Source organism: Procambarus clarkii, chromosome 20, assembly GCF_040958095.1.
Source record: "Procambarus clarkii isolate CNS0578487 chromosome 20, FALCON_Pclarkii_2.0, whole genome shotgun sequence".
Classification (NCBI taxonomy): domain Eukaryota; kingdom Metazoa; phylum Arthropoda; class Malacostraca; order Decapoda; family Cambaridae; genus Procambarus; species Procambarus clarkii.
The window spans coordinates 40,754,193-40,770,725 of NC_091169.1; the positions used below are offsets into that span (position 1 = coordinate 40,754,193).

The window sequence follows — 16,533 nt, forward strand, 5'->3', positions numbered from 1 at the left end:
CTTTTAGCCTTTTCTTCTCCTCTCTTGGCCTTCACACTCCCATATTTTCCTATCATATGTGTCCTCTAATTCCTTTCCAATTATTTATTTCTCAATCCTTCCTTCCTTTCTCTCTTTTCCCTGCTTTATTTGCCCCACTTCTTTCCTACCTTCCTTTCTCGCTAATTACTTTCCTCTCCCCCTTGTTTACTCCCCTTCCTCAGAGGTATTCTGGCTTTCCAAAAACATATTATTAAAATGAGGAAATCAAGAGCTTATTTGAGCAGTGTGGAGCTGAATGGTGAGGTCAGGCAGTGTTCAACCTGGCTGTGGTGAGCAGTGCTTCTGCTGCCCCCCCCCCAGCAGTGTCCAGGGCTTCTGCTGCTTACCCAGCAGTGTTTAGTGCTCCTGCTGCCTCTCTAGCAGTGTCTAGGGCTCCTGCTGCCTCTCTAGCAGTGTCTAGGGCTCCTGCTGCCTCTCTAGCAGTGTCTAGGGCTCCTGCTGCCTCTCTAGCAGTGTCTAGGGCTTCTGCTGCCTCCCCAGCAGTGTTTAATGCTTCTGCTGCCTCCCCCAGCAGTGTCCAGTGCTCCTGCTGCCTCCCCCAGCAGTGTCCAGTGCTTCTGCTGCCTCCCCCAGCAGTGTCCAGTGCTCCTGCTGCCTCTCTAGCAATGTCTAGGGCTCCTGCTGCATCTCCAGCAGTGTCTAGGGCTCCTGCTGCCTCTCTAGCAGTGTCTAGGGCTCCTGCTGCCTCTCTAGCAGTGTCTAGGGCTTCTGCTGCCTCCCCAGCAGTGTCCAGTGCTTCTGCTGCCTCCCCAGCAGTGTCCAGTGCTTCTGCTGCCTCCCCAGCAGTGTCCAGTGCTTCTGCTGCCTCCCCAGCAGTGTCCAGTGCTTCTGCTGCCTCCCCAGCAGTGTCTAGTGCTTCTGCTGCCTCCCCAGCAGTGTCCAGTGCTTCTGCTGCCTCCCCAGCAGTGTCCAGTGCTTCTGCTGCCTCCCCCAGCAGTGTCCAGTGCTTCTGCTGCCTCCCCCAGCAGTGTCCAGTGCTTCTGCTGCCTCCCCCAGCAGTGTCCAGTGCTTCTGCTGCCTCCCCCAGCAGTGTCCAGTGCTTCTGCTGCCTCCCCCAGCAGTGTCCAGTGCTCCTGCTGCCTCCCCCAGCAGTGTCCAGTGCTTCTGCTGCCTCCCCCAGCAGTGTCCAATGCTCCTGCTGCCTCTCTAGCAATGTCTAGTGCTTCTGCTGCCTCCCCAGCAGTGTCCAGTGCTCCTGCTGCCCCCCCCCCCACCAGCAGTGTCCAGGACATTCCTCCTTCCCTTCATTTTCCGTCTCACTCCGCCTGCCTCTCTATACATCTTGCTCTCGTCTAACCTCTAGTGGGCCACGTGAGCAGTTACTCTATTCCCTCTTTTGTTTTTCTCGTTTCATGTTCTCTCTTCCACTTTCCTTCCCTATCCCTTTTCTTGTCCTGCTCTTTCCACCTCCTCCTCCTCTTCTACGCCTCTTCCCGTTCTCATCCCATAAGAGCTCTATAACTCTTTCTACTGTCACCTTAACATGCCTATTTTCGTCTGGTTCTTATATGAAACAAATTTATATTATAGTATCTCAGACAACTCAATTTACCCATAGCTCACCAATTTTACCCACAAATTCAAGATAACCCAATTTATAAACTGTATCGTATGGAATCTCCTAATGCCAATGGATAATTGGAATGTTAGCTTACGCAGTAAATCACAATCACTCGATTTACCTGGTAAATCCCAATCAATCGATTTACCTGGTAAATCACAATCAATCGATTTACCTGGTAAATCGCAAACTATTTACCTGGTAAATCCTCGTATAATCCTTAATCCTCTTAATCCTACAGCAGTCGTTTCTTCTCTCCCTAGTTCCTGTATTTCTGAATTCGACCCCTTTTCGTTTTTTTCGAAATTCAGGAAAAGGAACCATAACATTTGTATGTTCGAAACGTGCCCATTTAACTTGGATGTTCGAAACGGCCCCATTTGCCATGGATGTTTAAATAGTTTCCTGTGCCCCAGAAATGCTGGAAAACTTCCCAAATGGAAACTGGAACACTGCTAGAGGAGTTAATAGGAGCCCTGAATACGCCTCCAGGAGAAAGGGAGTCGTGGTAATTGGATACTGCAGTAGTGGAAAGTTCCAATGACAAATCACCGGTCAGTGTATGTATATTATATATATATATATATATATATATATATATATATATATATATATATATATATATATATATATATATATATATATATATATATATATATGCGTGGTTCTAGTTTTAGATAATACACATTACTAACAACTTTTACGTCTAATATTTGTTTTTTGTTAGACTATCTCCACCTCTCTTTTTTTTTCCTTTTATGCTTACGCCTCTTTCAATCTTTCCATTTCTCTATCTACCTTTATTATCACTCCCTTTTCCCCTTGTTCTTTGTCATTCCGTGTCCCCCTCTATCCATCCCTTCCTCCCTTTCATCCTACATATCTCCATTATTGACAACACTTCTTTACCCTTTTCCCCCCTCTTCAGAGTCACTGAGGCTCAGATAATGTGAGGATGAATGAGGGGAAAGGTTGGGGTGTGAGGGGGGAACTTTTCGGGTGTGAGATCGAAGGGGTGGGGTAAGAGAGGGGAAGGGGTGGGGTAAGAGAGGGGAAGGGGTGGGGTAAGAGAGGGGAAGGGGTGGGGTAAGAGAGGGGGAGGGGTGGGGTAAGAGAGGGGAAGGGGTGGGGTAAGAGGGGGGAAGGGGTGGGGTAAGAGAGGGGAAGGGGTGGGGTAAGAGAGGAGAAGGGGTGGGGTAAGAGAGGGGAAGGGGTGGGGTAAGAGAGGGGAAGGGGTGGGGTAAGAGAGGGGAAGGGGTGGGGTAAGAGAGGGGAAGGGGTGGGGTAAGAGAGGGGAAGGGGTGGGGTAAGAGAGGGGAAGGGGTGAGGTAAGAGAGGGGAAGGGTACGAGAGGGTAAGGGGTTAAGGTGGGAGAGGTAAAGACTGAGATGGAAACGGGCATTTACCTATCAGTTAGCTAGATCAAGGGTTGAAAATTGCTTCAGTTGTTTCCATCTCTTTGTGTGTATTTTTTATCTCACTAACATGTCTCACTAATCACTAACATGTATCCTCCTTTCTTGCTTACTCTCTTTCTCTCCTGCTCTTACAATATTTACCCACATTTCTAATACCCACTTCTTTACCGTCTTGAATAAATCGAGCAATACAAACATTTCTTAAAAGCCAAAAGAAAATTGGTATTCCTGAAAGGTTTTAAAAAGCCATGTGGACCTATTTTTGTTTTCTTGGGTCTGGGCTGGTGCAGACCTCATATACACAGCCTGTTTGGCATAGTGTGGGGTCAGAGAGCTTTGAAAGATGGGTTTCCACGTGTACTCACCAGGTACTCACCGAGAGTACTAGGTGAGTACCTCGTGTGTGTGGGGGCTTACCTATCCCCCCTTTACACGTAGTGGGGAACTCAGTCACAACATCCCTACTTTGAACAATTTTGTACAACCGTACCTCTCCTCCCTGAACCCCCACCCCCCACCTCTCTCTCTCTCTCCCTCTCTCTCGATACATTTATCATCACACTGACCCATTTTCTATTCGTTATCATCCTTTCATTTTCTCTAAAAGTACTAACGCAGAAATACGACAAAAAATCCAAATGCTTTAGGATAATGAAATCTATTTCCGTATAACGAGGGTTCGGGTAATTAAGCTCAGGTCCTGTGATAATTAGCGAATAACTCCAGATTTATATTTTATTCTATGTAATTATGATTCTCTGAACAGTGTACAGATTATATATTATATATTATAATATATAATAGATTATATATTATATATATTATACATATTATATATATATTATATATATTATATATATTATATATATTATATATATATTATATATATTATATATATTATATATATATATACACAAACACACACACTGGAGTATGCGGCCCCAGCATGGAGCCCGTACCTTGTCAAGCACAAGACGAAGCTGGAAAAAGTCCAAAGGTATGCTACTAGACTAGTCCCAGAAGTAAGAGGCATGAGTTATGAGGAAAGGCTGCGGGAAATGCACCTTACGACACTGGAAGACAGAAGAGTAAGGGGGATCATGATCACAACCTACAAAATCCTCAGGGGAATCACCGGGTAAACAAGGATAAACTACTCAACACTGGTGGTACGCGAACAAGGGGACACAGGTGGAAACTGAATACCCGCATGAGCCACAGGGACGTTAGAAAGAACTTTTTCAGTGTCAGAGTAGTTAACGGATGGAATGCATTAGGCAGTGATGTGGTGGAGGCTGACTCCATACACAGTTTCAAGTGTAGATATGACAGAGCCCAGTAGGCTCAGGAATCTGTACACCTGTTGATTGACGGTTGAGAGGCGGGACCAAAGAGCCAGAGCTCTACCCCCGCAAACACAACTAGGTGAGTACAACTAGGTGAGTACACACACACACACACACACACACACACACACACACATACCCTAACCTGCATACCATGCAAGCTGATGGAGAAGATTGTGCGAAAAAAACTAGTGGAGCATCTGGAGCGAAGGAACTTTGTAACACAGCATCAACATGGGTTCAGGGATGGCAGGTCCTGCCTCACAGGGTTACTTGAATTCTACGACCAGGCAACAAAAATAAGGCAAGAAAGAGAAGGGTGGGCAGACTGCATATTTTTGGATTGTCAGAAAGCCTTTGATACAGTGCCACACAAGAGGCTAGTGCGAAAGTTGGAGATGCAGGCTGGAGTGAGAGGGAAGGTACTCCGGTGGATAGAGGAATACCTAAGCAACAGGAGACAACGAGTCTGTGTGAGGGGTGAGGTCTCAGATTGGCGAGACGTCACAAGTGGAGTCCCGCAGGGGTCAGTCCTTGGACCTATACTGTTTCTGGTATATGTAAATGATCTCCCAGAGGGTATAGATTCGTTCCTCTCAATGTTTGCCGACGATGCAAAAATTATGAGGAGGATTGAAACAGAGGATGATAGTAGGAGGCTACAAGATGACCTGGATAGACTGAGTGAATGGTCCAACAAATGGCTGTTGAAGTTCAACCCGAGTAAATGCAAAGTAATGAAACTAGGCAGTGGAAACAGGAGGCCAGGCACAGGATACAGAATAGGAGATGAAGTACTTAATGAAACAGACAGAGAGAAAGATCTAGGAGTTGATATCACACCAAACCTGTCTCCTGAAGCCCACATAAAGAGAATAACGTCTGCGGCATATGCGAGGCTGGCTAACATCAGAACGGCGTTCAGGAACCTGTGTAAGGAATCATTCAGAATCTTGTACACCACATATGTAAGACCAATCCTGGAGTATGCGGCCCCAGCATGGAGCCCGTACCTTGTCAAGCACAAGACGAAGCTGGAAAAAGTCCAAAGGTATGCTACTAGACTAGTCCCAGAACTAAGAGGCATGAGTTATGAGGAAAGGCTGCGGGAAATGCACCTCACGACACTGGAAGACAGAAGAGTAAGGGGGGACATGATCACAACCTACAAAATCCTCAGGGGAATCGACCGGGTAAACAAGGACGAACTTTTCAACACTTGTGGGACGCGAACAAGGGGACACAGGTGGAAGCTGAGTACCCAAATGAGCCACAGAGACGTTAGAAAGAACTTTTTCAGTGTCAGAGTAGTTAGCAAATGGAATGCATTAGGAAGTGATGTGGTGGAGGCTGACTCCATTCACAGTTTCAAATGTAGATATGATAGAGCCCAATAGGCTCAGGAATCTGTACACCAGTTGATTGACGGTTGAGAGGCGGGACCAAAGAGCCAGAGCTCAACCCCCGCAAGCACAATTAGGTGAGTACAATTAGGTGAGTACACACACACACACACACACACACACTTTTTATCAGTAAAAAGTTTGATTAAATGTGAAGCATTTTTTTATTTTTTTTATTCGCTTAAAAATTACACCATGTAAATAAGAATTATAATTTAACTACCTGCAGCTTTTGGGCCACATGCGGCGTTGTCCACGCTGGCAGGACCGCTGGCGTTGTCCACGCTGGCAGGACCGCTGGCGTTGTCCACGCTGGCAGGACCGCTGGCGTTGTCCACGCTGGCAGGACCGCTGGCGTTGTCCACGCTGGCAGGACCGCTGGCGTTGTCCACGCTGGCGTTGTCCACGCTGGCAGGACCGCTGGCGTTGTCCACGCTCACGTTCAACACCCATGATAATCCCTAATGCAAATTGTGATGAGATATAATTTGAATATACATACATTTTCCTGCAGAATGTATATATGAAGCCTTCGCTGTATAGTATACATTGCACGAGTGCCTTGTGTGAATATGTATTACTCACCGACAGACCAGTTCCGTTCTTACATCACAAATATGTACCAAATTGGGCCGAACTTAACCCATTCGAGTGTCGGTTGGATCAACAAACCAATGTTGATCTGCCACACTACACAGACCTCTTGCAACAACAACAGCAACAACAACAGCAACAATAACACAACAATAACAAAAGTTCAAATAGCCACTAGAAACAAACCCATCAGCATCAGCCAAAACAAAGCCAACACAAGACCCTACGACACTAAGCACAATCCCACCGTTTGTAAACGACAACAATCGCTCCTGTAAACGACCTTTTTTTTTTTTTTTACAAACGTTTCTTCTAATAATGAAAATGTAAATCAGTTGAGCGGTGGTGGAGCAGCGAGACGGGTGAGGCAGCTTCCATGTAAATGAATGTGGATTTGTGTGGGCGTTCGCGTGTAAGTATTTACGCATTGTATGCTTGCGTGCGTGTTTGTGCGTTTAGGTGCATTGCGTGTACTTGCCTAACTGTGCTTGCTGGGTGGCGGGGGTTGAGCTTCCGCTCTTTGGTCCCGCCTCTCAACTGTCAATCAACTGGTGTACAGGTTCCTGAGCCTACTGGGCTCTTTCTTATCTACATTTGAAACTGTGTATGGAGTCAGTCTCCACCACATCACTTCCTAATGCATTCCATTTACTAACTACTCTGACACTGATAAACTTCTTTCTAACGTCTCTGTGGCTCATCTGGGTACTAAGTTTCCACCTGTGTCCCCTTGTTCGTGTTCGGCCCGTGCTGAAGAGTTTGTCTTTGTCCACCCTGTCACTTTCCCTGAGAATTTTGTAGGTGGTTATCATGTTTCCCCTTACTCTTCTGTTTTCCAGGGACGTGAGCTCTTTTAGCCTTTCCTCGTAGCTCATACCTCTTAATTCTGGGACTAGTCTGGTGGTATACCGCTGAATCTTCTCTAACTTTGTCATGTGTTTAACTAGATATTGACTCCAGGCTGGAGCTGTATATTTCAGGATTGGTCTGACATAAGTGGTATACAAGGTCCTGAACGATTCCTTACACAAGTTTTTAAAGGCAGTTCTTATATTGGCCAACCTAGCATATGCCGCTGATGATATCCTTTTGATGTGGGCTTTTGGGGACAAGTCCGATTTGATATCAACCCCCAGATCTTTCTCTCTGTTTGACTCGTGCAGGATTTCACCTTCGAGATGGTACCTTGTGTTCAGCCTTCTGCTCCCTTCGCCTAATTTCATTACCTTACACTTTCCTGAGTTGAACTTTAGCAGCCATTTTCTAGACCATTCCTCCAGTTTGTCCAGGTCATCCTGTAGTCTCTGTCTATCTTCATCTGTCTTGATTCTTCTCATAATTTTTGCATCATCAGCAAACATTGAGAGGAATGAGTCTATACCCTCCGGAAGATCATTTACATATATTAGAAACAGGATGGGTCCAAAAACAGAACCCTGTGGGACTCCGCTGGTGACATCTCGTCACTCTGATGTCTCCCCCCTCACAGTTACTCGCTGTTTCTTCTTGCTTAAACATTCCCTTATCCACTGGAGCACCTTACCTTTTACTCCTGCCTGTTGCTCCAACTTTTTTAACTGCGTTTTTTGAGGTACTGTGTCAAAGGCTTTCTGGCAGTCCACGCTGTCGCTCTCTCTTCCTCTCTCTCTCTCTCTCTCTCGTTCCCTCTCTCTCTCTCGTTCCCTCTCTCTCTTTCGTTCCCTCTCTCTCTCTCTCTCTCTCTCTCTCTCTCTCTCTCTCTCTCTTTCGTTCCCTCTCTCTCTCTCTCTCTCTCTCTCTCTTTCGTTCCCCCTCTCTCTCTCTGTTTAAAAAAAACAAAACAAAATGCGTGTGTGTGTGTGTGTGTGTGTGTGTGTGTGTGTGTGTGTGTGTGTGTGTGTGTGTGTGTGTGTGTGTGTTGCACGCATTTTGCATGCTGAAGCTTTGCAGCGCCTAAACGTGCACGCAATAACCCTTGCCACTGTGTTTGTGGATGCGTAAGGTGTGTGACGAAATTGCTGCGTCAATTTTCCAATCCCAATTTCCCGTTATTGTGACCCCCCCCCCCCCTTCCCCCCCCTCCCCCATAGCCTAAGTTCTCCCTAACTCTGGTTTCATTTACCGGAGTCCTAGAAATATATTTAGGTACGTGAGCAATATTTCAGGCAAGACATTTTAAATGGTTTCCAGGCAGCCAATTGTCTGAAATTTGCTACTACGTGCAAGATTCATTCTCTCTCTCTCTCTCTCTCTCTCTCTCTCTCTCTCTCTCTCTCTCTCTCTCTCTCTCTCTCTCTCTCTCTCTCTCTCTCTCTCTCACGTTCACTCAACTTGATTCATCCTCAACTTTCAGACATTTTGCTCAAAAAGATTCAATGAACTTCATTTTTGGGAGTGGGGCTGTACGATGAAAATGATGTCTTAGCTGGTAATAGTCACTCCTGGTTCGCGAGGTCCTATCCCGGTTCGCCAGGTCCTCTCCCGGTTCGCCAGGTCCTCTCCCGGTTCGCCAGGTCCTCTCCCGGTTCGCCAGGTCCTCTCCCGGTTCGCCAGGTTCTCTCCCGGTTCGCCAGGTCCTCTCCATATTACCCATTCCATGAAGCACCACTGATGTACGACCACCAGTTTCCACATTCATACAAAAAGAGAAAAACTTTCCTAATATAAATTATTTATGTCCATAAATACATAAATTCACTCTCCTACAACTCGCCCTAACCAAACCAACATTCTCGGTCTATTTAGTAGCATATTAACACCTATCTTGCTTCTAACGAGATAAATAATATTATTATTTACCTCAACGAACTCCACTGAATCTAACCTAAAATGTTTTCACAAATTGACATATTTTCGAATATAAAAAAAGTCGTAATTTCAAACTCCAGATATGTGCAGTGGGCCAGAATTCGGCTGCAAAATAACGCTCATGAGTCAGATTTCCAAATATGTGCTCATGATCCAAATATGTGCTTTCTAAATATGTGCTCACGAAGCCTCACGTTACGTAACGTCATTCCCTCCAAAACGACTCTATACCAAGCACACATTTGTGTACGTTCTCGTAACAATGTACACAGTAGCACAACAATGTAATTGGGTTATCCAATGTTGTAGTTACGTTGTGTGTGTGTCTCTGGGTCCCATAACTGCTAGATGAAACGAGGTTCTTGTATATCCTTAAGTGAAGGGATTTGTGAAACTAGACTCAGTTGTTTAAGTCTCTCTCCCTCTCTCTCCCTCCCTCTCTCTCCCTCCCTCCCTCTCTCTCTCCCTCCCTCCCTCTCTCTCTCTCCCTCTCTCTCCCTCCCTCTCTCTCTCACCAGTCGGTCAGCTAAAGCTTCGCTTGGAATTGCAATTTATTTCCACTGGGTCAGCAAGTGTGGGGGGCTGAGGGGGGAGGCCGGGTCTTCACCAGACAAGAACGACGCCGCCTCATCTTTAGGAGGGACTGCTTGTTGAAACGTCGAAGGTCAGTGAGGAGTAACTCGTCTACACACTCTCTCTCTCTCTCTCTCTCTCTCTCTCTCTCTCTCTCCCCTTCACTCTCTCTTTCTCTCCTTCATTCTCTCTTTCTCTTTCTCCTTCCCTCTCTCTTTCTCTCTCTCCTTCATTCTCTCTTTCTCTCTCTCCTTCATTCTCTCTTTCTCCCTCCTTCCCTCTCTCTCTCCCCTTCCTTCTCTCTTTCTCTCTTCCCTTTCTCTTTCTCTCTTCTTCCCTCTCTCTCTCTTCCTCTTTCTCGTTCCTTCTCTCTCGTTCGTTCCCTCTCTCTCGTTCGTTCCTCTCTCTCTCTCTCTCTCTCTCTCTCTCTCTCTCTCTCTCTCTCTCTCTCTCTCTCTCTCGTTCCTTCTCTCTCTCTCACTCTCTCGTCCTCCAAGCGCAGTACTGCATTGGACAAATGAAAACAATACCTGTGTTTTCTTAAAATAAATAAATTAATAAAGTTATATAATAAATATGTCCAAATAAAGAAACAATAACTATCAACAATCCGTGTTCATTGAACTTTAATAAGTTATCTGGCCTGGCAGCGACCCACAAATACACTAATGACCAATTTAAATATGTATTTCAGTTCATTACGGGAATATAAATATATGAACCAACCTAAATATTTACTTGAACGAGAGTATACATAGTGCCAGGCTAATTATGTAATGTATACTGTAACAGGATCGAGCCTCGAACAAGGGAACAGGATCTGGCACCTTTTGGTCACGTGGCCTGGCTCCTGGGGCTTCAATCACTTGAGTGACACTTTTCTCACAAGTGACGGCCAGAAGTCTACACTAACTTACTGAAGAGTCACTTACAAATTGTTTTGAAGCTGCTCTCGCTGTCTGTCTATAGTTAATCTGGGGAAATGAGAGCATCCGATTGTCCTTTTTAGTCGACAAGGATTCGTAACTCTCGCTGGAGCTTCGACGGTGTCGTAACTCCTCGCTATAGAGCTTCGACGGTGTCGTAACACCTCGCTATACAGCTTCGATGGTGTCGTAACTCCTCGCTATAGAGCTTCGACGGTGTCGTAACACCTCGCTATAGAGCTTCGACGGTGTCGTAAGTCCTCGCTATGGAGCTTCGACGGTGTCGTAAGTCCTCGCTATGGAGCTTCGACGATGTCGTAACTCCTCGCTATAGAACTTCGACGGTGTCGTAACTCCTCGCTATAGAACTTCGACGGTGTCGTAACTCCTCGCTATAGAGCTTCGACGGTGTCGTAACTCCTCGCTATAGAGCTTCGACGGTGTCGTAACTCCTCGCTATAGAGCTTCGACGGTGTCGTAACTCCTCGCTATAGAGCTTCGACAGTGTCGTAACTCCTCGCTACTGAGCTTCGACGGTGTCGTAACTCCTCGTTATTGAGCTTCGACGGTGTCGTAACTCCTCGCTATGGAGCTTCGACGGTGTCGTAACTCCTCGCTATAGAGCTTCGGCGGTGTCGTAACGCCTCGCTATAGAGCTTCGACGGTGTCGTAACTCTTCGCTACTGAGCTTCGACGGTGTCGTAACCCCTCGCTATTGAGCTTCGAGGTGTCGTAACCCCGTCACTAAACCTTGCGATGTCGTAACCGTCTCGCTAGAGCTTGCGATGTCTTAACCCGTTCTCAAAGCCTTGTCCCTCAGAACACACGAGGAATCACAATGTCTCGTTATTACAGATTTTCAACTAATATCGAAACAAAAATAAATGTTGAATCAAACAGATTTGTTGTCAACGGCTTTGATTCAACAGATGTTGAATCTGTTGCTCTCAACAGAGTGTTGAATCACTATAAAGTGTTTATCTCTATGGGAACTGTTTAATATCTATATCTATCCCAGCACACAGCGTTACTTTTATTCATTTTTACGTCGCCACAACGCAGTAACGTAGCTACAGAGTTGTAGTTACGTTTAGATTTATTGACGTAATACAGTTTAAAAACCCCACAGTGACCTTGAGGTTCATAATAGAACCCAAATAGAATTATCTATTCAAACAACTACAGACACACACTGGTTTGAAAGTCGATACTGAAATGTCTATTCTGAAGGACCTCTTCGTACCTGTGAATTCTAGGGAGTCTTAAAATAGACCCCCCTCTTGGCCTGTCTCTCATCACCGATACTAACTTGCTTGTAATGACCCATAGGGCATCTTAACTTAGGAGTAATGACCTATAATACACACCACCTACACTCAAAGGGGGGGGGGGGAATACACCGAGATGTGTATAGTCTGATACTCGGTGTATCTACACTGACAGTTTGCTTATACGTGAATGATATACACGACTAAAGTATTCTTGTTAGTTGTTAGTAAATACTTGTGAGAGCTTTTAAGCCTTTTAAAGGTTGATGGGCCTGGATACCCTTCAGGCGGGGAAGGTGGCAGTTTACCTGTGGCCTCCACAGTTTACCTGTGGCCTCCACAGTTTACCTGTGGCACCCCACAGTTTACCTGTGGCCTCTACAGTTTACCTGTGGCCTCCACAGTTTACTCGTGGCTCCCAGCAGTTTACCTGTGGCTTCACACAGTTTACCTGTGGCTTCACACAGTTTACCTGTGGCACCCCACAGTTTACCTGTGGCACCCCCACAGTTTACCTGTTGCCTCCACAGTTTACCTGTGGCACCCCACAGTTTACCTGTGGCCTCCACAGTTTACATGTGGCCTCCACAGTTTACATGTGGCCTCCACAGTTTACATGTGGCCTCCACAGTTTACCTGTGGCCTCCACAGTTTACCTGTGGCCTCCACAGTTTACCTGTGGCCTCCACAGTTTACCTGTGGCACCCCACAGTTTACCTGTGTCTCCCCACAGTTTACCTGTGTCTCCCCACAGTTTACCTGTGTCTCCCCACAGTTTACCTATGACAGCAAATCTACACAATCTATACATTCTCCAAAGCAGTTTACCAAGGTGTTTACGGCTCAAGTTCCCTCTCCACAGAACAAGACAAGTTTTACAACTTGGTCGCTCGAATTTCAGGAATATTCCCGCCACAATCACTACCCAGAAACTTCCCTGGGGGCCTTGTTTTTTTCCCCCGCCCGGCATTTAAGTTTCCCCAGAACTTGGGCGTAAACAAGTTCTCTACTCTTGTGGTGAAATCTTGCCCGAAAGTACTTCGAACTCTCTCGGAGCAAAATGTTAAAGATCTGGGGCCTGATTCACGAAGCAGTTACGCAAGCACTTACGAACCTGTACATCTTTTCTCTATCTTTGGCGGCTTTGTTTACAATTATTAAACAGCTAATGAACTCCGAAGCACCATAACGCTGTTGATAACAATAACAACAGTTGAATGAAAACTTTTCATGCATGTAAACTGTTTAATAAATGTAAACAAAACAGTCAAAGAAAGATTGAGAGAAAGATGTACACGTTCGTAAGTACTTGCGTAACTGCTTCGTGAATCTGGCCCCTATTTTTAGTGAGGTTTAACTACCAGTTCTTGTCTCAAGTATTACTTCATACGTTGTGTGGATATTCCGACTCATTCATGTGTCAAGAGTAGTTAAAAAAAAACTAATTTTAAGGTTAAATGACCCGTAACGATGGTGTTATTTTCAGCTAAAATATTTTGTGTGTTTCTTCGGCCTGCTGCTGCTGCTTTTGTCATTGTTAGTTATTACTGCAAGATGTTAGGGTTTCTTGATTCGATATCCTGATCGAAATCCAATCTCCGATTAGAACCACAGGACTATGTCCAGCTGAGAACCTGTGTTTTGTTAGTAGCCCTACAGAGGACGGAAGAGGATCAGAGGACAGGTGACACCAAGAGGACAGGTGACATCAAGAGGACAGGTGACATCAAGAGGACAGGTGACATCAAGAGGACAGGTGACACACCAAGAGGACAGGTGACACACCAAGAGGACAGGTGACACACCAAGAGGACAGGTGACACACCAAGAGGACAGGTGACACCAAGAGGACAGGTGACATCAAGAGGACAGGTGACACATCAAGAGGACAGGTGACACACCAAGAGGACAGGTGACACACCAAGAGGACAGGCGACACACCAAGAGGACAGGTGACACACCAAGAGGACAGGTGACACACCAAAAGGACAGGTAACACACCAAGAGGACAGGTGACACACCAAGACGACAGGTGACACACCAAGAGGATAGGTGACTCCAAGAGGACAGGTGACTCCAAGAGGACAGGCGACACACAAAGAGGACAGGTGACACCAAGAGAACAGGTGATACGCCAAGAGGACAGATAACACACCAAGAGGACAGGTGACTCCAAGAGGACAGATAACACCAAGAAAACAGGTGACACACCAAGAGGACAGGTGACACACCAAGAGAACAGGTGACACACCAAGAGGACAGGTGACACACCAAGAGAACAGATAACACCAAGAAAACAGGTGACACACCCAGAGGACAGATAACACACCCAGAGGACGGGTGATACACATTTTCAGAAGCAGACGGGAGAAAAACAGTCGAGAAGGAAGGGCCAAACTGGACAAACTCAGAAAGAAGACTCCACGTCAAGGAGTTCAGGAGTGACTTTCTCTTTGTCAGAAGTTGGAAGTTGTCTTCCCTTCACTGTATATGAGGTCTTCTTTCTCCAAGTTACATCCCCATAATCTTCCATTTGTCAGGGTTAAAGTCTAGTAGCCATGTCTCAGACCATCTCTGGAAACTGTCATGTCGAAATACAGTGCTAATTCGTCTCATTAGCTTAGTATAATTAGCAAACATTGCTAAGAATGAGCTTAATTACTTTGTTAGATTGTTTACATCAATTAAAAATAGGATGTACCCTAGTATTAACCCTTGAGATACTCCACTCATTAACCTATCTTATGTCTTATCTTATCTTATCTATCTTATCTATCTTGTCTCTTACATATGACTCTTGGGCTTCTTTCTGTAAGGTACTCCTTTACCCATTTTAATGCTTTTCACCATCCTGTATTCCGAGTTTGCGTCGGAAAATGCGACCTTCTTGAGGTCATCTTGAGATGATTCCGGGGCTTAGCGTCTCCGCGGCCCGGTCCTCGACCAGGCCTCCTCTTTGTTACACATCCCCCAGGAAGCAGCCCGTAGCAGCTGTCTAACTCCCAGGTACCTATTTACTGCTACGCGACCAGGTGCACCAGGGTGAAAGAAACTCTGCTCATTTGTTTCCGCCTCCGTCGGAGATCGAACCCGGAACCTTAGGATTACGAATCCCGAGCGCTGTTCATTCAGCCGTCAGGTCCCCGACTTGCCCAGCCTTTTCTCTCTTGTTTGTCGTCTTGTCGTTGAATGGTAATTTAGTCAAGTAAATCTGGTGAGCACTTGTGTGTTTTTACCACTCAAGTTATTCATTACAACAATCAATAATCCGTAAGCAATAACGACTGTTTAGGAACATGTGTTCATTAGCTTGATTATTAACGTTTAAGTTAATAAAAACAATTATTAATAAAAAGCTTTAGTAGCAGAGAGAGAGAGACAGAGAGAGAGAGACAGAGAGAGAGAGAGAGAGAGAGAGAGAGAGAGAGAGAGAGAGAGAGAGAGAGAGAGAGAGAGAGAGAGACAGAGACAGAGACAGAGACAGAGACAGAGAGAGACAGAGACAGAGAGACAGAGACAGAGAGAGACAGAGACAGAGATACAGAGACAGAGAGAGACAGAGAGAGAGAGAGACAGAGAGAGAGAGACAGAGACAGAGACAGACAGAGAGAGACAGAGACAGAGAGAGACAGAGACAGAGAGAGACAGAGACAGAGAGACAGAGACAGAGAGAGACAGAGACAGAGAGACAGAGACAGAGAGAGACAGAGAGAGACAGAGACAGAGAGACAGAGAGAGACAGAGACAGAGAGAGACAGAGACAGAGAGAGAGAGAGAGACAGAGACAGAGACAGACAGAGAGAGACAGAGAGAGAGAGACAGAGACAGAGAGAGAGAGAGACAGAGACAGACAGAGAGAGACAGAGAGAGACAGAGAGAGAGAGAGAGACAGAGAGACAGAGAGAGATACAGAGGAAGGTTAGAGTAGAAAACAATAGAAGGAAGAGAAGTAGGAAAGAAGAGGAGGGAGGGAAAGGAAAGTGAATGGGAGAGAAAGCCAGATAAAAGCCAGAAAGAAAATGCCTGAGATAATCCAGCAGCACAAGTCGACCCAACGAAGACAACTTTCTCTTCTTCGAACTCCGAATCCCAGGAGATTACAAAGTTTTTTTTCCCGCGGATTGTGACCCAGAGGGAGTTATTTTTGCCCTGCTATTTTCACAAGCGAGTGACATCACCTGGCGGATGGTGGGAAATAACCTGACTTCTTCGTTCGTGAGGTCCTTTGACTTCACCTCAAACATCGTCTTGCTCTAACGATGTTCTCCACATGCTCCTTCGAGGGACACACGCACCCTCACGCACGTGAAGACACACACACACACACACACACACACACACACACACACACACACACACACACACACACACACACGCGCGCAATCTTCGATGTTTCTCAATCTCAGTATTCGGTGAGCGAAGCGACAAGTGACAGGGGGGCGGGGGTGACCTTCGGCGTCACGCAACCCATCACACGCACGGAAGCACACGCAATCTTCCACGCTCTTCCGCCCCCAATCTCAATTTTCCGTGTTTTGCTATTTTGATGCGCCATTGATGGCATTGGTTGGTATAGACTGCCTCTTGTCAACGCGGTTTATTGACGATGTATTTC

General features: G+C 46.0%; 1 protein-coding gene across 1 annotated transcript; it reads right to left on the reverse strand.

Annotated features, from left to right (window-relative positions):
* Positions 1-364: 364 nt before the first annotated feature.
* On the reverse strand, positions 365-16,473 carry LOC123755512 (prophage side tail fiber protein homolog StfR-like). The gene is made up of 3 exons (XM_045738275.1): positions 16,399-16,473; positions 5,994-6,231; positions 365-963 (listed from the first exon to the last, which is right to left on the reverse strand). Exons 1-3 carry the CDS (start codon positions 16,471-16,473, stop codon positions 365-367), a joined length of 912 nt encoding a protein of 303 aa, XP_045594231.1.
* Between the last annotated feature and the right edge of the window lie 60 nt (positions 16,474-16,533).